This window comes from Schistocerca gregaria, chromosome 1 (genome assembly GCF_023897955.1).
Source record: "Schistocerca gregaria isolate iqSchGreg1 chromosome 1, iqSchGreg1.2, whole genome shotgun sequence".
NCBI lineage: Eukaryota > Metazoa > Arthropoda > Insecta > Orthoptera > Acrididae > Schistocerca > Schistocerca gregaria.
The window spans coordinates 150,607,373-150,629,585 of record NC_064920.1 but is presented as its reverse complement, the minus strand read 5'-3'; the positions used below and the strand labels follow the sequence as shown (position 1 = coordinate 150,629,585).

The window sequence follows — 22,213 nt, the reverse complement described above, 5'->3', positions numbered from 1 at the left end:
AGATTTCAGGTGGAGCAGGTAACGGCGAGGAATTTCAATGAGATCACCACTGTGGAATACACGTCTTGGACACTTGTGGTATTTAAAATAAAATATTTATATTTTCCAGGTTTTTATGAGAGTAAAGATAAAAGAAAATAAGGAACTAAGCTAAACCAGCTAAAACCAATAACTAAACCAATAAGTAAAATAAAAGCACACATAAAGAATATTTATTTATAATAATAAGTAAACAAGGAATAATTTTAATTAACTAACCAACAGTAAAATAATATATTAAATATATGAGTCCCTATGCATAGGACATTAAATGGTGACGATGACTTAATCCATGGAGTTAAGCTGCCCATGCTCAATAGGACTGATGTGGTTTCTTCCCACAGTGGTGAAACTCAACCTGGAATGCAATAACATGGATGCACTTACAGTAGTATTGTGAAAAAAGTTCACATTGGTCAAACATTAAGGTAGACAGATCCTGCAAAGGGGCGACTTAACGTAGGACTTGTTACATTCTTGGCAATATCCATGAAAGGAACAAGGCATGACATAAAACAGCACCAGTAATCCAAAAAGCCTGAAAGTGTTATGGCAGACATTTATAGTATGGATCCCATTCTTCAGCAGCCTCATCATATGTAGAAAAGGGAGGCGGATAAACCATGGTGGGCTGTGGAGGGCAAAACAGTGAGCAACACAGACTGAGGAGCATGCCAACTAGACGAACTAGAAGCTAATGATTGATGTACCTGAGACTGATTGTCCATCGCCTGTGACAGACAGTGCAACACCATGCCAAATGATTCGTAACAGTCATAAAATGTCCTCTGTAACACCATTAGCCATTGTGAGAATAAATGGAGGACCAATCAAAGAAAAAATTTGTGTAGTGAACAAAACCATACTCATTGCAATTGTGTTGCAATTAGGTGTAAGTACAACATGAACAGAAGACTAAAAACAACTATATTCCATAGAAACATTAACAACTTGAATACAGTATTTGAGTAACATTCAGCAGGAACCAGTTATGTACACAAAAAACTGTGGCAGTACACGTAGAGAACTGAGGTTGAGAGTAGCTCGTCTGGACTTAAACAGATGGGGCCTGCCTTTTGAAAGTACAGACGTGTTACTGCAAAAACATTTAAAAAATACATCACAACTGATGAAGAAAGGGCAGCTGGTTTAAGGAGAATGAAAAAGTTTTGAAATCAGAAGAGGAAGCTGGAAAGCCAGATCTCTACTTGGAAGGCCTAAGTGTGTATGGAATGATTCAAGTGCTCCGATGCAAATGGAAACGTGGAAAAACAAACTTATTACCATACTGATTACTGCTATTCACACTTAGAACATCTAAATATAATTGAGTAAATTAATCTCCTGGAAATTGAAATAAGAACACCGTGAATTCATTGTCCCAGGAAGGGGAAACTTTATTGACACATTCCTGGGGTCAGATACATCACATGATCACACTGACAGAACCACAGGCACATAGGCAACAGAGCATGCACAATATCGGCACTAGTACACTGTATATCCACCTTTCGCAGCAATGCAGGCTGCTATTCTCCCATGGAGACGATCATAGAGATGCTGGATGTAGTCCTGTGGAACGGCTTGCCATGCCATTTCCACCTGGCGCCTCAGTTGGACCAGCGTTCGTGCTGGACGTGCAGACCGTGTGAGACGACGCTTCATCCAGTCCCAAACATGCTCAATGGGGGACAGATCTGGAGATCTTGCTGGCCAGGGTAGTTGACTTACACCTTCTAGAGCACGTTGGGTGGTACGGGATACATGCGGGCGCGCATTGTCCTGTGGGAACAGCAAGTTCCCTTGCCGGTCTAGGAATGGTAGAACGATGGGTTCGATGACGGTTTGTACGTACTGTGCACTATTCAGTGTCCCCTCGATGATCACCAGAGGTGTACGGCCAGTGTAGGAGTTCGCTCCCCACACCATGATGCCGGGTGTTGGCCCTGTGTGCCTCGGTCGTATGCAGTCCTGATTGTGGCGCTCACCTGCACGGCGCCAAACACGCATACGACCATCATTGGCACCAAGGCAGAAGCGACTCTCATCGCTGAAGATGTCACGTCTTCATTCGTCCCTCCATTCACGCCTGTCGCGACACCACTGGAGGCGGGCTGCACGATGTTGGGGCATGAGCGGAAGACGGCCTAACGGTGTGCGGCACCGTATCCCAGCTTCATGGAGACGGTTGCGAATGGTCCTCGCCGATACCCCAGGAGCAACAGTGTCCCTAATCTGCTGGGAAGTGGCGGTGTGGTCCTCTACGGCACTGCGTAGGATTCTACGGTCTTGGCATGCATCCGTGCGTTGCTGCAGTCCGGTCCCAGGTTGACGGGCACGTGCACCTTCCGCCGACCACTGGCGACATCATCGATGTACTGTGGAGACCTCACGCCCCACGTGTTGAGCAATTCGGCGGTACGTCCACTCGGCCTCTCGCATGCCCACTATACACCCTCGCTCAAAGTCCGTCAACTGCACATACGGTTCACGTCCACACTGTCGCGGCATGCTACCAGTGTTAAAGACTGCGATGGAGCTCCGTATGCCACGGCAAACTGGCTGACACTGACGGCGGCGGTGCACAAATGCTGCGCAGCTAGCGCCATTCGACGGCCAACACCGCGGTTCCTGGTGTGTCTGCTATGCCGTGCGTGTGATCATTGCTTGTACAGCCCTCTCGCAGTGTCCGGTTCAAGTATGGTGGGTCTGAGACACCGGTGTCAATGTGTTCTTTTTTCCATTTCCAGGAGAGTAAAAGAAATAGGCCAGCTTAAGATGAGTAACAGAAATCTTCATTACTTTATGTTCTGTCTTGAAGGTGAAGAACTTGAGTAAATGATGAATCACTTCATGAGGGCTTTGATATGGTTGTTTGAGTCAACTCTTTACCTGAGCAATCATGTCAAATATATGGCATGTACTTTTAGGATCCTTGTGGATGAAAGTAGTTTCATTGGCCTTATGGGAATACTCTGTAAATTTTAGTGATTCATCCTTTTCTTCATTCGGTAAGTAGAAAGGGCAATATACATCACAATAGAAGTTCCTGAAAGATATCACTAGACAACTTCAGTAAAGTACGATACAATATTTCTGTCATTGTGGAATTAATTCTGGCTCTTAGTAAGTCACTCCTGAAATAATAGTTGCTGTTGTTGTGGTGTCCAATAGCTGACTGGTAAAATTAAGCCACAACTGTCTGACTGTGAGCATTGCTATCAAATGAACCACTCATAGTACTGGTCACAGATGGGATTTTCTGCAGCTGTACCTTTCATGCAATTTCACAGAGTTTGGATAGGAAGACAGAGGAAATTCAAATAACCAGACTGCTTTCTGTTTTTGTTAGAAATTTTGATATAAAATTTAACTGCAAAAATCTTCAGAAATTATCATATTTATGTGTTCTTCAGAATGAATAAAAATGGAAAGAAGAATAAATTTGAAGGCTTGTGATATCTTTTCAGTGCAAGGGGATATAACTTCAAAATCAATTATAGTCAACTATATATGAAATTGGATTTGTGGTTTGTAGCATATTAGCGAGTTTCCATTATCTAAGAGGATGAAACAGTTGGAAGGATGTGGAAAAATTTTAAAATCATGAATGAATTTAATGTAATGGGAATATTGCTAATTTTTATGCACAGAGCAGGAAAAATAAATTAAGTACAATGAAATATTTATTTTTCATTGCATTACAGAAAAAAGTTGGCTCTGGTTACAGGTATTATATTACTTACATTAAACTTGCAGTGACTTATAAGTAATTGTTATTTCCTAAACAGAAAAAAATCACTATGTATTTCTCCACTTTTTAAAACAACTGCTACACGTGTGACTGTAAGACTGTCCTTCTCCTGAAGAACTTCCTTGCCTTCCTCTGATGGTAGAACTGATCTGCTTTATTTCACATGGACTCCATTCCATGGTAAAATGTGGCATCATTGTCAGAAGTGATAAGTGACATGAAAAAAATGCCAGAATCAACTGGGAATTGACCCTCAGATCTTAGGATTCAAAGTCTGGCACTTATCACTATGCCACATCACTTGCATAATTCTAAACATAGTATATCTGTTGATTACAAATACATTAGTATTCTCAGACAAAATCATCCCCCATGAAGTATGTAAAGAATACCTCAACACATACTAAGTGTGTTCACCTTTTTTATAAAATAATTGTGATCATTTTTACTTTTATGCATTAAGACTCATTTGGAGCACACTAGTTAGTTAAATCCATATCAGCTGGCTGGCTTATCTCTTATCAAATGATTATGTACTCTGTTTGCTTTGGCTGGCCTCTGACTTGTAGCTTACCTACTCTGGTAGAACTGGAGAGAACCAGACAGAATGAACTGTTCAGAAACTTCAATTTACTTTCTTGTTAACTGAATTTCCTATAAAGTTCCAAAAACTGACAACAAACAGGTCAATAAGCAGGAATAAAATGGAACTACTGCACTAGGTGCACTTGTCTCATAATTATGTATACTGGAATGAAAGAGAAATAATTTTATAAGTTAGGCATCACAGCCAAAAGTTTTAGAATGCAATCAGTGAAAGATACAGGGGGAAATGTCACAGACATCAGATTCAGATTTACATAAAATATAAATCCAGAATTTAAAAGTGAATTTGTGACACACAAGATTTCACTTCAACACAAAAAATGACTCCCAAGTTGGCTTACACATCTAAATAAACAAGCCAAATGCACAAATTTTGCACTGAGCAGGTTTTTGTCACCTTCTACGCTACTGTGTTAATTAGGAAATTACAGTGTCAGCTTATAACACTGAAAACAGTGAAAACCATGGGTCCAGGGAGAGATGGTATAGTTATCAGTTATACACAGAAATGCAGATTGGTTAACCCCTCTTGTAATCATAATATGTCACAGATCTATCAAATGAAAAACTGTGCCAAAAGTTGGAAGAAAGAACAGATGTTGCTTATCTACAGAAGGGATCCACACAACTAACTATCAACATCATTGACTTCCATCTGGTGAAGACTCTTAGAATATATTCTCAGCCACATGTATCGTGGTCTGAGCTCAAACATGGATTCTGAAAACACTGTTCATCCAAAACTCATCTTATGTTTTTTTTCCACAGAATGTTCTGGACATTGTAGATCAAGGAAACCAAGAAAATACAATATTCCTTGATTTCTGGAAAGCATTTGAATCAGTAATACACAATGCTTATTAACAAAAGTATGATCGTGTGGCGTATCAAACAAAATTTGTGGTTAGAATGAGGATTTCTTGTTCAAGAGGATACAGTATGTTATCTTGGGTGGAAAATCAACAACAGGTGTGGACTTGATAAGATCTCAAACTGTTGCAAATATTAGCAGCTTGCATTAAATGTACAGAAACATAAAACTGCACCTCAAAAAACACAGAAAAGTAGTGTCCTATGACTACAATATCAATAAGGCACAACTGGAATTAGGCAACTCATACTAATAATTAGGTTTAATAGTTTGTGGGGTATGATGTGGAATGATCACATAGGCACAGTTACAGCTAAAGCAGGTAGTAGGCTTTGGTTCACTGGTAGGATAATGCTAAAATGTAATCAGTCTACACCAGAGAGCACTCATGTGACCCATACCAGAGTATTGCTCAGTTTTGTGGCACTCATACAAAATATGACTAACAGAGGATACTGAACATATACAAATCGTAATAGCTTGTTTGATCCTTGTGATAGAGTTATGGAAATACCAAGAAACTTGGACTTAAAGATAAATGCCAACTTCCTGCAAAAGCTTAGTTACAAAGCTTTAAGAACCACATTTAAGTGACAAATCCAGGAATCTACTTCAGTTCACTACTATGAAGACAATCTTTGCAATACTTTGAGCTCTTATCGAGATCTGACTCAACATTTGTATTAGTTTTTATTCAAACAGTATTTTGTTGTAGATAACATCCGGAAAAAGGTTGAGGTTACTATTAATTCTGCCTGCAAGGTCATTAGCATACAACATGAACAATGAGGAGCCCAATACACTTCTCTGGGCCACTATCTACTTCCACATCTGTTGATGATTTTCCAACCAAGATTACATACTGCATCCTCCTGAATAGGGAATACTCATTCTAATCACAAATTTTGTTTGGTACACCACACGTTCATACTTTTGTTAATAACCATTGTTGTACATACTGATTCAAATGCTTTTCAGAAATCAGGGAATATTTGCACTTTTTTGGGTGCCTTGATCTACACAGCCTTCAGTTTGTTATGTGAAAGAAACATAAGAAGAGTTTTACATGAACAATTTTTTCAGAACCAATGTTTGAGTTCAGACTACAGTACATTTTGAGTGCAGAATATATTCTAAGATCCTGCAAAAGATGAATGTCAACGATGTTGGATGGTAATTGTGTAGGTGACTTGTATAGACAGGAAAGGTCTGTTCTTGCAGAGTTGTTTAAGTAATCATTCTTTCTGCACTCCATACATGAACATAACAGGGAGAAATATTACTATGAAGTACTATGGAAAGTAACTTCTGCCATTCACTTTACAGTAGTCTGCAGAGTATGGATGTAGACCTAGATATATGATGATATGTTGTTAAATAATCAGTTGTAAATAAAATAGAAAGAAACTTCCACATGGGAAAAATATATTAAAAACAAAGATTCCAAGACTTACCAAGCGGGAAAGCGCCGGTAGACAGGCACAATAAAACAACACACAAAATTTCGAGCTTTCGCAACCGGCGGCTGCTTCGTCAGGAAAGAGGGAAGGAAAAGGAAAGGTGAAAGGATGTGAGTTTTAAGGGAGAGGGTAAGGAGTCATTCCAATCCCGGGAGCGGAAAGACTTACCTTAGGGGGAAAAAAGGATAGGCATATACTTGCACACACACACACACACACACACACACACACACACACACACACACACACACACACACACATATCCATACATACCTGGATGTGTGTGTGTGTGTGTGTGTGTGTGTGTGTGTGTGTGTGTGTGTGTGTGTGTCGGCGCGCGCGAGTATATACCTGTCCTTTTTTCCCCCTAAGGAAAGTCTTTCCGCTCCCAGGATTGGAATGACACCTTACCCTCTCCCTTAAAACCCACATCCTTTCATCTTTCCTTTTCCTTCCCTCTTTCCTGACGAAGCAGCCGCCGGTTGCGAAAGCTCGAAATTTTGTGTGTGTGTTTGTGTGTTGTTTTAATGTGCCTGTCTACCGGCGCTTTCCCGCTTGGTAAGTCTTGGAATCTTTCCAGAATGAGACCTTCACTCTGCAGCGGAGTGTGCGCTGATATGAAACTTCCTGCAGATTAAAACTGTGTGCCCGACCGAGACTCGAACTCGGGACCTTTGCCTTTCGCGGGCAAGCGCTCTACCATCTGAGCTACCGAAGCACGACTCACGCCCGGTACTCACAGCTTTACTTCTGCCAGTACCTCGTCTCCTACCTTCCAAACTTTACAGAAGCTCTTCTGCAAAACTTGCAGAACTAGCACTCCTGAAAGAAAGGATATTGCGGAGACATGGCTTAGCCACAGCCTGGGGGATGTTTCCAGAATGAGAACTTCACTCTGCAGCGGAGTGTGCGCTGATATGAAACTTCCTGGCAGATTAAAACTGTGTGCCGGACCGAGACTCGAACTCGGGACCTTTGCCTTTCGCGGGCAAGTGCTCTACCATCTGAGCTACCGAAGCACGACTCACACCCGGTACTCACAGCTTTACTTCTGCCAGTACCTCGTCTGCTACCTTCCAAACTTTACAGAAGCTCTTCTGCAAAACTTGCAGAACTAGCACTCCTGAAAGAAAGGATATTGCGGAGACATGGCTTAGCCACAGCCTGGGGGATGTTTCCAGAATGAGACCTTCACTCTGCAGCGGAGTGTGCGCTGATATGAAACTTCCGGGCAGATTAAAACTGTGTGCCTGACCGAGACTCGAACTCGGGACCTTTGCCTTTCGCGGGCAAGTGCTCTACCATCTGAGCTACCGAAGCACGACTCACGCCCGGTACTCACAGCTTTACTTCTGCCAGTACCTCGTCTCCTACCTTCCAAATTTTACAGAAGCTCTTCTGCGAAACGTGCAGAACTAGTACTCCTGAAAGAAAGGATATTGCGGAGACATGGCTTAGCCACAGCCTGGGGGATGTTTCCAGAACAGAATGAGACCTTCACTCTGCAGCAGAGTGTGCGCTGATATGAAACTTCCTGGCAGATTAAAACTGTGTGCCAGGAAGTTTCATATCAGCGCACACTCCGCTGCAGAGTGAAGGTCTCATTCTGGAAACATCCCCCAGGCTGTGGCTAAGCCATGTCTCCGCAATATCCTTTCTTTCAGGAGTGCTAGTTCTGCAAGTTTCGCAGAAGAGCTTCTGTAAAGTTTGGAAGGTAGGAGACGAGGTACTGGCAGAAGTAAAGCTGTGAGTACCGGGCGTGAGTCGTGCTTCGGTAGCTCAGATAGTAGAGCACTTGCCCGCGAAAGGCAAAGGTCCCGAGTTCGAGTCTCGGTCGGGCACACAGTTTTAATCTGCCAGGATGTTTCATATCAGCGCACACTCCGCTGCAGAGTGAAGGTCTCATTCTGGAAACATCCCCCAGGCTGTGGCTAAGCCATGTCTCCGCAATATCCTTTCTTTCAGGAGTGCTAGTTCTGCAAGTTTCGCAGAAGAGCTTCTGTAAAGTTTGGAAGGTAGGAGACGAGGTACTGGCAGAAGTAAAGCTGTGAGTACCGGGTGTGAGTCGTGCTTCGGTAGCTCAGATGGTAGAGCACTTGCCCGCGAAAGGCAAAGGTCCCGAGTTCGAGTCTCGGTCAGGCACACAGTTTTTATCTGCCAGGATGTTTCATATCAGCGCACACTCCGCTGCAGAGTGAAGGTCTCATTCTGGAAACATCCCCCAGGCTGTGGCTAAGCCATGTCTCCGCAATATCCTTTCTTTCAGGAGTGCTAGTTCTGCAAGTTTCGCAGAAGAGCTTCTGTAAAGTTTGGAAGGTAGGAGACGAGGTACTGGCAGAAGTAAAGCTGTGAGTACCGGGCGTGAGTCGTGCTTCGGTAGCTCAGATGGTAGAGCACTTGCCCGCGAAAGGCAAAGGTCCCGAGTTCGAGTCTCGGTCGGGCACACAGTTTTAATCTGCCAGGAAGTTTCTTGGAATCTTTGTTTTTAACATATTTTTCCCATGTGGAAGTTTCTTTCTATTTTATTTACATCATTAATTTCAACATAACAATTACATTTGTTATGGTCTCTGTTGCATTTCGAAATCTTTTCTATCATCTTACTTTCTCTTTTTGTTAGGTATGTACGGATGGATATGTGTGTGTGTGTGTGTGTGTGTGTGTGTGTGTGTGTGTGTGTGTGTGTGTTCCCCCTAAGGTAAGTCTTTCTGCTCCCAGGATTGGAATGACTCCTTACCCTCTCCCTTAAAACCCACATCCTTTCATCTTTCCTTTTCCTTCCCTCTTTCCTGATGAAGCAGCCGCTGGTTGCGAAAGCTCGAAATTTTGTGTGTGTGTTTGTGTGTTGTTTTATTGTGCCTGTCTACTGGCGCTTTCCCGCTTGGTATGTCTTGGAATCTTTGTTTTTAATATATAAATAATCAGGTGTAAACACAAATTTCAGTGAAATAAAAGTAAATAAAGACAGTCAAAATAATCAAAATATGTACCTTCTAAACAATGTGTAGTGAGGTAGCAGTACTAACACTGTACTCATTGTGTCTTCTTAAAGTGCAGGGGCAAATGTAGCAGTCATTGTGGTCTTCACTCCTAAGACTGTTTTGATGCAGCTATCAGCAGAAGTCTATCCTGTACATGCCTCATCATTTCTGTGTAGCTACTTCTATCTACATACATTGGAACCTGCTTATTATTATCAAGTCTTGGTTTCCATCTTTATTTTTAATCTCCCACCCCCAGCTCCTGCACATCCCTCAGTAACCAAACTGAGAGTTCTTTGATGTCTCAGAATGTCTCCTATCCTCAAACTTCTTTTTTTCCACAATTTGATTTGATACTTCTTTATTATGTATCCATTTTATTCATCTAATTTTCAACATTCTTCTGCAGCACCACCAACCCAAAATTTCTATTCTGTTCTTGTCTGAACTGTTAATAATACTCATTTCACTTTCATACAAAATTATACACCATACAAATCCTTTCAGAAAAGTTCCCTAACACTTAAATTTGTATTCAATATTTACAAATTTGTCATTATGAGAAAAGCTTCTCTCGGTGTTACCAGTCTGCATTTTATATACTCTCAGTTATTTTGTTGCTCAAATGGCAAATTTCCTCTACTAATCATTTCATAGTAAAATTCCCTCAATTCGACCTGATTTCTTTTGACTGCATTCCAATGCTCTTGTTTTAATTTATAATCTGTTTCCAAGACACAGTCTATTCAACTGTTCTCCCAAGTCCTTTGACATCGCTGACATAATTACAATGTAATCATCAAACCGTAATGTTTTTCCTCTCTCTGCCTTTTCTAATTTCTCCTTGGTTTCCTTTACTGCTGACTCAGTGCCTATATTGAAAAAAGGGGGGATATGTTGCAATTCTGTTCCACTCCCTTCTCGATCGCTGGCTCCCTTTATAGGTTTTTGATTCTTATGACTGCAGTCTGATATCTGTACAAGTTACTGACAACCTTATGCCCTCTGTATTTTATTCCTGTTACCTTCTGAATTTTAGAGAGCTTGTTCCAACCAACATAGTGAAAAGCTTTCTCTACATTTATTAATGGCATAATGTATTTCTTCAGATTAGTATAGTGTGTTCCAACACTTCTCCAGAACCCAAAGAGATCTTTTCAAGGTCAGCTTCCAAATGTCTTCCCATTATTCTATAAAAAACTTTTGTTCATATTTTGCAGCCATATCTCATCGGCCTAATGCCTCTGTAAAATCTACTCTTGCCAGCAACCGCCTTCTTTATAATTATTGCATTCTTCTTGAAGTCTGAGTCTACTTCACCTGTCATTCCAGATGGAATAGTTTTGTGATGGATGATACTCCCAATGATCTCAATAGGTCTGAAGGAATGTTGTTTTAAATTGGGTATTCCAGTGTTCAGTCAAAATTTCTTGTAACATCTCATCTTCTTCTACTTCCTCTTCCTGTCACATAATTTTGTCTTTGTATGTTGTTCCTTTGTAATCTTGATGTATTTGTTTCCCCATTAAGCCTCCCCTTCTTTGCTTAGTACTGGCTAGTCATCAGAGCTCTTAATATTCATACAGGTGCTTCTCTTTTCTGCAAATTCTCTTTAAATTTCTAATAGGCAGCATCTATCTTTTCTGTAGTTATGTATGCTTCTATAATTTGGTTTTTCCCTATAACTATTACTGCTTTGCCACATTGCACTTTCTGTCAGTCTTGCTGTTTAAATGCCTGCATTCCATTTTGCATATTTAAATTCTCTTTTTTAATCAATGAAATTCAATATCTCCTATGTTATCCAAAGATATATAGTGGATCATGTAACCGATTCTCAGCTGCCTTTACTATTGTGTCACTTGGAGCTACTCACTTGTCTTCTGTTGCATTCCTTTCCCCAGGTTCAATCATTTGTTTCTTGATGCTCCCTTTAAAATAAGCTAAATACAAAAAATAGTATCTTCTGTTATCATGATGGGCTGCAGCTGCGTATTGTGTGAGATCAAGCTATAATGAGACTAAAATAGGCACAGTGGAAGTGGAGTGAAAAGTTACTTTTTACAGTAATGGAAACAAAAGAATACTGAGTACATCTTTCATTTATTATTAAGTTTATTTGTACTACATATAAAATATATAACCATAAACCAGTAATAAACATTGAGTACTGGTTTCCACATGTTATTAGTCACACATTTAAGACTGACTTATATTGCCACTACAAGTATTTCACGTAATCTCAACAGGTGAAAACTTCCAAACCATCTCTGATAATTTAAAATAATGAATCTTTAGCTAGCAAACTGACATTATTGCTATTATTGTGATAAAAAACAATCTCTACACATTATAACACTAGTACAAAAATAAATTAATTACAAAAGTAATAAGATGATGTAGTTTGCATGTTTGGAGCATTCTATATTGTTAATTTACAAAGCTGTATATTAAAATATATTACAGAGCCTCTTGGAGCTATATTATTGTAACTATTATACAACAATCATATAACTGCTGCATGTGAAAAACTATTCAGCATTCTTATTTCTTCATTTTGATTTTGCACTCAATGAAAAAGTACATGAAAAATCATTTGATTAATAAATTTATTAAGGATTTTATCTATACATTATGTCGAGCTGATGGAAATTCAGTAATGCGTGGTAGATAATACTGACAAACTACCATGATAAAGGCCATGTAAAATCGATGCTATGTGAATCAGTATAGTGTTTGTTTTTCATGGAATCACCCTCTGCCCTGCACTTCACAGTGGTTTGCAGAATACAGATGTAGAATATGACAAAAAGGAGCTAACCACTTTGCTTGGGAGAAAGACCAATAGCTTGCTTTATATATACGAATTAAACTCACAGATGCCATATAATTTTATGTGTTTGGCAATTACATTTTATTTCTGATAATCTCCCCATTGTGACTGTTCTAACATACTAGTGATGTAAGTGGAATTGGATGTGATTTTAGTGTTACCTTGAAATGAAATTGTTTCTTTTATTAACTTTGTACCATTGAACAAAATATTTAATACAAAATACATGAAATATTAAAGCCTGTAGCAGACTATAAACTATGGTATGTATTCAAGATGTCACTGATAACAGTAAATATAAATAAATGCTTTAGTGTGAATTTAAATTAGTTTTAATAATACATATAATACCAAATTTGTATGTGATATTTCTGATAGATAGTCTTTATGTACAAGGAAAATTCTCACCTATGGTAGTAAAAGTTTTTTATTTATTTTCTTTGCTTTTTGTGTTTATTAAAAAATGTGGTCACTAGAAAACTCTTGAGTCCTCACATATCTCCGTATGTCTCTGTACATTGTATTATGTGCAACTATTAGGGCAAAAGTAAATGTTCTGTTTACTAGTTCTGGAACTTACAACACTTTCACTATTTGTCACAGCCGAAGTACTATGGGTCCTCTGGTATATCAATTGGAGGCACATCATCAGACGACCGCTCTTCAAATTCAGAATCTCCAATTGTGGGAGGTGGATCACGTGGACGTATCATCATGGTGACTCTTCTTAGAGAGCGATCTCCAAGCCAGTACTGCCAGATAATGCCTCTGTAAGATGGCCGTGGTTGTCCCGGAGCAAACCAGACACCATTGAGGTTGGCTTCGAAACAACTGAAATTTCACAGAAGAAATTATTTCCTACACAAAAAGGGATTAACAACAAGAATAAGAAATTTGTGTAGATGTATCAGTTGTGTATTTTAAGCCAGTAAATTGACACTCTTTTCTTCGAGTTATGGGCTACTGAATGGTTCCAGAAAAGCCTAATTTGTGAAATGACTTTATATTCATGACTGGTGAAGAAGTTAGGAAAATAGAATGAATCTATAATTAAGGTTCTCTGTGTGTCCCTCTTTGTGTGTCTGAAACTCCCAATTAAGGGAATAAATTTTCTGATGTACACTGTAAATAAGAAGAACAAATATGACAGTCCTTAAAACTACCATGAAACTAGTTAACTCTACAAGTACATTTACAGCTATGTGGGATTGAGTGCTGAGGTGTCAGGTAACCAAATATTCACTCTCTGGTTCTGTGGGTCTAAAGAAACAGTGACTGATGCACAATACGCCAGAAGTGAATGTGCGAAGCCCTTAATGACTACTGTAACAAACACAATCTTATCTAACAACCTCTCACACAACTAAAAGAAATTCTTGTTATATGTATGTGGCACCAAAGTGTATATGGTGAATAGTACAGTGAGAAGTACCCTCTGTCATGCACTTCACAGTGATTTGCAGAATATAGATGTAGGTGTATATTCCTTTTCTCTTGCCACACTATCCTCTTCCAAAAGCAACTAGAACTGCAGACAAGAAGGAGACTGAGGAAATGTATGATGAGATAAAAGAAATTATTCAGGTGGTTAAGGGAACCAAAAATTTAATAGTCATGAGGGACTGGAGTTCAATAGTAGGAAAAGGAACAGAAGGAAACATAATAGGGGAATATGAACTGGGAGAATGGAATGAAACAGAAAGTCATCTGGTAGAATTTTGCACAGAGAATACTTTAATCATAGCTAACACTTCATTTAAGAATCATGAGAGAAGGTTATATATGTGGAAGAGACCTGGAGACACTAGAAGGTTTTAGATTGACTCTATAATGGTAAGACAGAGATTTAGGAACCAGGTTTTAAATTGTAAGGCATTTTCAGTGGCAGATGTGGACTCTGGCCACAATTTACTGGTTATGAACTGCAGATAAAATCTGAAGAAACTGCAAAAAGGCAGGAACTTAAGGAAATGGACCTGGATGAACTGAAAGACCCAGAGGTTGTAGAGGGTTTCAGAGAGAGCACTAGGGAACAGTTGACAAGAACAGGGGAAAGGAATGCAATAGAAGAAGAACAGGTTGCTTTGAGTGATGAAATAGTGAAAACAGCCGAGGATCAAGTAGGTAAAATGATGAGGGTTAGTAGAAATCCTTGGGTACCACACGAGATAGTGAATTTAATCAAGGAAAACAGATAATACAAAAATGTGACAAATGATGCAGGCAGTGGAAATATAAACGTCTAAAAATGAGATCGGCAGGAAGTGCAAAATGGCTAAGCTGTAATGGCTGGAGGACAAATGTAAGGATGTAGAAGCATATATCACTAGGGGTAAGGTAGATGCCACTCACAGGAAAATTAAAGAGACCTTTGGAGAAAAAAGAACCACCTATAAGAATATCAATAGCTCAGATGGAAAACCAGTCCTAAGCAAAGAAGAAAAAGCAAAAAGGGGGAAGACGCATATAGAGGCACTATACAAAGCAAATGTACTTGCGGACAGTATTATGGAAATGGAAGATGACACAGAGGAAGATGAGAAGTGAGTTATGATCCTGTGTGAAGAATTTGATAAAGCACTGAAGGACTTAAGTCTAAACAAGGCTCCAAGAGTAGAAAACATTCTGTTGGAGCTACTGATAGCCTTGAGAGAGCCAGCCATGACAAAACTCTTCCATCTGGTGACCAAGCTGTATGAGACAGGTGAAATACCCTCAGACTTCTAGAAGAATATAATAATCCCAATTCCAAAGAAAGTAGGTGCTAACAGGTGTGAAAGTTAGCAAACTATCAGTTTAACAACTCACAGCTGAAAAATACGAACATGAACTCTTTACAGAAGAATGGAAGAACTGGTAGAAGCTGACCTTAAGGAAGATTAGTCTGGATTCTGGAGAAATGTAGGAACCCACAAGGCAGTACTGACCCTACGACTTCTCATAAAAGATAGATTAAGGAAAGGCAAACCAATATTTACAGCATTTGTAGACTTAGAGAAAACTATTGAAAATGTTGACTGGAATACTGTCCATCAAATTCTAAAGGTGGTAGTGGTAAAATACAGGGAGCAGAAGGCTATTTACAATTTGCACAGAATGTAGGTAGCAGTTATAAGAGACAAGGGGTATGAAAGAGAAGCAGTGCTTGAGATAGGAGTGAGACAGGGTTGTAGCCTATCCCGGATGTTATTCAATCTGTATATTGAGCAAACAGTAAAAGAAGCAAAAGAAAAATTTGGAGAAGAAATGAAAACTTTTAGGTTTACCAATGACATTGTAATTCTGTCAGAGACAGCAAAGGACTTGGAAGAACAGTGCTCCTTTCAAGATACTGCCCTTTCCGTTCAACAAAATGGGCAGTATCTTGAAAGAAGGATATAAGATGAACATCAACAAAAGCAAAACAAGGGTTATGGAATGTAGTCGAATTCAATCAGGTGATGCTGAGGGGATTAGACAGGAAATGAGACATTTAAAGCACCAAACGGGTTTTGCTATTTGGGAAGTAAAATAGCTGATGATGGTCAAAGTAGGAAAGTAGACTGGTGATGCCATGAAAGGAGTTGCTGAAGAATAGAAATTTATTAACATTGAGTATAGATTTAAGTGCCAGGAAGTTCCTTCTGAAAGTATTTGTTTGGAGTGTAGCCGTATGGAAGTGAAACATGGATGATGAACAGTTTAGACAAGAAAAGAATAGAAGCTTTCAAAATGTGGTGCTACAGGAGAATGCTAAAGATTAGAGGGGTAGATCAAATAGCTAATGAGGAGGTACTGAATAGAACTGAGGAGAAGAGAAATTTGTTGTTCAACCTGACTAAAAGAAGGGACCAGTTGGTAGGACACATTCTGGGACATCAGGGGATCACCCACCAATTTGGTACTTGAAGGAATTGGTGGTGGAGGGGGGGGGGGGGGGGGGGAGGTAAAAATCATGAAAGAACACAAAGAGATGGATATATTAAGCAGATTCAGAGGGATGTAGGTTGCAGTAGTTACTCAGAGATGAAGAGGCTTGCATAGAATAGAGTAGCATGGAGAATTGCATCGAATCAGTCTTTCGACTGAAGAGCACAATGACAAGAACAGTAAGACCAATAAACTACTTTTTCATTCATTAATTTATTTTCTTTAAATGCTGTAATCTGCAAGAAAACAGACACATTTATGTTGCCATGTAGGTCCTGGGATCAAATAACTGTTATTTCCCAGGCAGCTATGTCATTCGTAATGTGCTACTAGCCAGTTTGCATATGCAAAGAGAAGAAATGATTATCTTCCTTCACATCATCCATGTGTGTTTAATTCATGGTAATTTGTGCAAATTGTTTGGTGATTTTGTTCAGCTACATGTAATCAATAGCGAGTGGCATGTGCTATCTTTCTCCTTCATGACAAACACAGAGAGGGTGAATTACTTTCTGATGGATGAATGGCATTACATCATAGCATCTTCTCTATTTATTTCTATACTATTTGCCATTCAAATGGAGAAATCCTATATGAGTGTTGAGTGGTTGGGGGGATGACACCCAAAGTTGATATAGGATCTCACTCTTTGTCATCTGACCTACCTTGTCTCTGCTATGGACTTGAATGCAACCGAAATGATGTAGAATTGCCAACTGTAGTACTTTCATAGATCTCTCAGTCCCTGCCAGCCATGATCTGAAGTCATACCCAACGGCTCCCACACCAAAATGACAGGAGTAACTCCACTCTGCCCCTGATAATATTGAGAGAATAGGACCTGTTCTCCAAGTCACCACCATATTCGTCAACAATAGTCATCCAAGGTAGTGTAGCTGAGCAAGGTGGCACAACAGTTAATGCACTGACTTGCATAGAACAGGATGACAGTTGAAATTCATGTCCAACCATCCAGATTCAGGTTTTCCACGATTTCCCTAAACTGCTCCATTCAAAATCAGGATTTTTCCTTTCAAAATGACATGGCCAAGTTCTTTCCCTGTTGTTGAATCATTCTGAGCTTATGTTCCATCTCTAATGACCCCAATGTTGATGGGATGTTAAATGCTAATCTTCCTTCCTTCAGCATAGTGCAGAACCATGATTCATCACTGAAGACAATATGGCACCATTCATCAGCAGTCCATGTATTCTGGTCATGGCATCACTCCAAATAGCAATGAATTCAGGTGTTGGCCCAGGGAAGAAAATCTCTCCCCCCCTCCCTCAAAATTAAACATTCCTCCCTGAGAAATTCATATCTATTTGTATGTAACATTAAAAGCCAAAACAATCTATGAATTTATGATCTGGGCTGGTGTAATCCAATAACTAATAAGCTTGTATTGTTCTGACAAATTTCAACTGTGTTAGTTGCTGCTGTTTGGAATCCACAACAGACAGGTCATGATAACTCTCCATACACCAATGTGTGCAAAAAGGATTTACTAAATACATAGGATGCTATCTGCTATACACTATGACAATAATAAGCTACAATTGTAATAAATTTCAACTTCTTGTACACAGCTATTGTAATGATTAGTTGACCAACAATTTACTATGGAAGAGTGACGTGATTATGCAGTGGGTATGTGGTCTTCATCAATTCATCATATATTATGTTTATTATTATATTTATGACACAGTTCGACTAAAGGAAGACACCAGTTAACTGGACACACTGCAAGACATGAAGGAATCATCCATTTTGTAATGGAGGGAAGTGTGGAGGTAAAAATTGGAGAGGGAGACCAAAGGATGAATACAGTAAGTAGATTCAGAAGGTTGTAGGTTGCAGAAGTTATTCAGAGATGAAGATGCTTGCACAGACATGGGGAGTTGCATGAAACCAGTCTTTGGACTGAAGACCACAACAACAACAACAACAACAACAACAACAAAATGACATGTCCAGGATATTCAAGTGCGAACATAGAGGTACCAGCATGTTGTCTTCTATTCTCTGTTTTCTGCATTATTACTGATTTGGTAAGGGTGGCAGTTGCATCTTTGTCACAGTGTGCTTTTGATGTTGTCTAACTGTTGTGGCTTAAGTCTGATGTTTCTGACTCCATTCCCCAATGCTACTCTGCCTATAGAAATCTGTATGAATCATTGAATTAGTGATGTGGCCATCTGGTGTAAACATTAACAGACATCATAGACCTTCATTTCTCTTGTCTTATTGTTTGTCTTTGAACAATATGTGGTCATGATGTTCTTTCATGACCGCCTCTGACACGGCATTCAGAAGTCTATCAAACATCTTTTGGTATTATCTTTTCTGCTGCACTGCTTCAAAGTGCTGGCACTACTTCAGGAATTTCTCTGTTGTGGTGACATACCTGAAAAGAAATACTTGGTGAAGTCCTTTGCCATGCCCCTCTTTGGGTATGATAGCTTGTCTGGCTCCATTATATTGGTTTCACTGCATGGCGCAATTGTTCTTCTGTATATCTTAAGTACACCTGATTCACTGATTCTTCTCTATGGAATAGTACCTTGAAAATGAAAACTGTAGGAAGAATGTACTGTTTGTATTCAGTTTCCTGCATGTGAAGGTGGATGGCTTTTTGAATTACCTTATTTGTTTGTTTATACAACAGCGATGTTTACGTCTAAGTTACCTGGCATCTCCACCAAATTATGTCATGTAAAATCTGGGCTCAAGTACCAGCTACTAGAGAGGATCACAAGAACTAACATTTCACACTGAAATCTCTCTTATTTCATACACGTGAAAGATTAGATTGAGCTGAACTGCCTACCTCAGCAGAGAATACTTACACATACATGGAATTTTCTTGCAAATTACATGATATCATAAAAAAGTCCAGGATGACAAGTGTTGAATGACAGGTATTTATAGGAGGTGAGAAATGAACTGCGGACCTACAAGGGTTATTCAATAAGTAATGCCCCAAATTTTTTCCCTCAAAACTTATTTATTGTTAAGAGTCAGAATTTGGTCACAGTATACATCAACATGTCTTGTTCATTTTCTATTTTTCTACGTAGTCTCCATCAAGTTCTACAGCCATATATGAACATTGTGGAAGAGCATGTATTCCCTGCTGGTAAAAGCTCTTGCCCTTTAGGTGTAGCCTTGTTTTCACTGCATGACTGACACTCTCATCATCTTCAAATTGTGTTCCCTGTAGAGAATCTTTAAACAGCCTAAAGAGATGGAAGTCTGAGGGTACCAGGTCTGGACTGCAGGGTGGATGGGGCAATGATGTCCAGTCCAATTTTGTGACGTGTGGGCGTGCATTATTGTGCTGGAGCAAGATTTCTGCTAGATTTTAGCCAAATTGAACATGTCGGAAAGAGTTCTTGAGTTTATTCACAGACTTCTTGTAGGTCTCCGAATTGATGGTTGTGGCATCACATCCACAAGACTGATGCCATCACAATCCCAGAAGACTGTCAGCATGATGACTGCCTTTTTGTTTCCAGTGCATAGTGGTGCATCGAACTTTTGTCCCCCAGAATGATCCATGACAGAAAGGCCTCTTTGTTGGCCTCAAAACATTCCAACAATTCAGGTGAAATGTCCTTTCTTTGAATCTTGTGGTCCACTGTGAGCATTTGTGGAACCCATCATGAGCATCTCTTTGAATATTTGAGTCTTGATTGTTGTAGACGCACTTCCAATGATAACTGACAATTGTAGAGCCAACTGTCGAGTTGTGAAGTGCCAGTCGGCACGAATAATGGCAGCCACATGATTCAGCATGTCTGAAGCAGTGGCTGTGACTGGACATTCCAAGCATGACTGATAATGGAGCTCTGTTTCTGCATTTTCTGCAGCTGTTACTTTCTTTACCCACCATCCAACTTTACTCCTATCAACTGCAGCATCACCATACATTGCATGCAAACATTTACGGAAGTTCACCACAGTTTCTTTTTCTGCACACAAGAATCCAGTAACAGCACACTACTTGCAACGTGAGTCATATGCACATGCCATTTTAATGCTTTACTATGGCTCTGCCATCTGCCAGAACAGTTCAGAACTGCATGGTCTCCCTCTATGAGTTTTACCACCCCACACTTTCCTCCAAGACTAAAATGGTAGTCCCTGTCAACCTATCTCTTCTTTTGGTCAAGTTGTGCAACAAATTTCTTGTCACCCCAGTTTTATTCAGTACCTCCTGAATAGTTCCTTGATCTACCCATCTAATCGTCCACATTTTTCTGTAGCCCACATTTTGAAAGCTTTTATTCTCTTTTTGTCTCAGTTATTTATCATCCATGTTTCACTTCCATACATGGCTATCTTCAGAAAAGACATCTGAGGACTTACGTCTATATTCGATGTTAACAAATTTCTCTTCTTCAGAAATGCTTTCCTCAAATTGCCACTGTACATTTTATACTCTTCCTAATTCAGCCATCATCATTTTCCTGCCCAAATAGCAAAACTTTTTTACTACTTTAAATGTCTTGTTTCCTAAGCTAATCTCTTATCATCATCTCATTTCAGTATAAAAAAGGAAAACCTATCATATCTTAAAATCATTGGACTCTTGCAGGATGAATTTAAAAAACTGTACGAGAAATATGAAGTAAATCCACACGTCAGAGCAATGGCGTGGTAAAACAACGACCAAAGATGTGAAAATCGGTGCTTCATCTTCCGAAAATCTGTTGTTAATTATTGCTGAGCTACGAGAGGAAACAAAAATTCTGAGTGATGAAAACAGAAGACTCAAGCTTAAATTGGAAGAGAGTGATCATCGGCTATGTCTTAATATCTCCAAACCCATGGAAGGATTGCCAGAAAGTGAAGCTACGACTGAAACGGCTCTCAACAGTCAAAACAACCTTCGATGAGATTATAAGCAGGGGTGGTACATTAAGAGTGCAACGGGTAGTCAACTGTTAAATGATGAGGAGAGACCGGGTAACTGGAAAGAGTACATTGTCTCTATGAGGGGGAAGATTGGTCTGATGTGATAGAAGAAGAACCAGAAGTCGATATGGAAGAGATAGGAGATCCAGTAGAAGAAACAGAATTTAAAAGAAGTTTGGAAGACTTATCACATAAGGCAGAAGGGCTAGTAACATTTTGATCAGAGATACTAAAACCATTTCGGGAAGTGGCAACAAAACGACTATTCACGTTGGTGTATAGAATGTATGAGTCTGACAATATACCATCTGACTTTCGCTAAAAAGTCATCAACTCAATTCGGAAGACTGCAATAGCTGGAAAGTGCGAGAACTATCGCACAATCAACTTAACAGCTCATGCATCCAAGTTACTGACAAGAATAATATACAGAAGAGTGGAAAAAAATATGAGGATGTGTTAGATAACGACCAGTTTGGATTTAGGAAAGGTGAAGGCACCAGAGATGCAATTCTGTCGTTGCAGTTGACAATGGAAGCAAGAATAAAGAAAAATCAAGACAAGTTCATAGGATTTGTTAACTTAGAAAAAGCGTTCGTCAATGTCAAATGGTGCAAGATGTTCGAAATTCTGAGGAAAATAGATGTAAGCTATAGGGAGAGACGGGTAACATACAACATGTACAAGTGCCAAGAGGGAATAATAAAGAGCGGATGGCCAAGAAAGAAGTGCCCATACTGTTCAGTTTATACATCGAAGAAGTAATGATTGAAATAAAGGAAAGGTTCAGGAGCGCAATTAAAATTGAAGGTGAAAGGATATCGATGATGCGATTCGCG

The 22,213-nt window shown here is 39.6% G+C and overlaps 1 protein-coding gene across 2 annotated transcripts in view; it reads right to left on the bottom strand.

The window, feature by feature from the left end:
- Window positions 1–11,795: 11,795 nt before the first annotated feature.
- Window positions 11,796–22,213, bottom strand: part of LOC126335000 (uncharacterized) — a 912,695-nt gene continuing 902,277 nt past the window's right edge. For both annotated transcript variants that reach the window (XM_049997826.1, XM_049997835.1), the window contains exon 13: window positions 11,796–13,375. In XM_049997826.1, coding sequence (XP_049853783.1) covers window positions 13,156–13,375 — 220 coding nt within the window. In that variant the 3' untranslated portion in view covers window positions 11,796–13,155. The remainder of the gene's footprint in view (window positions 13,376–22,213) is intronic.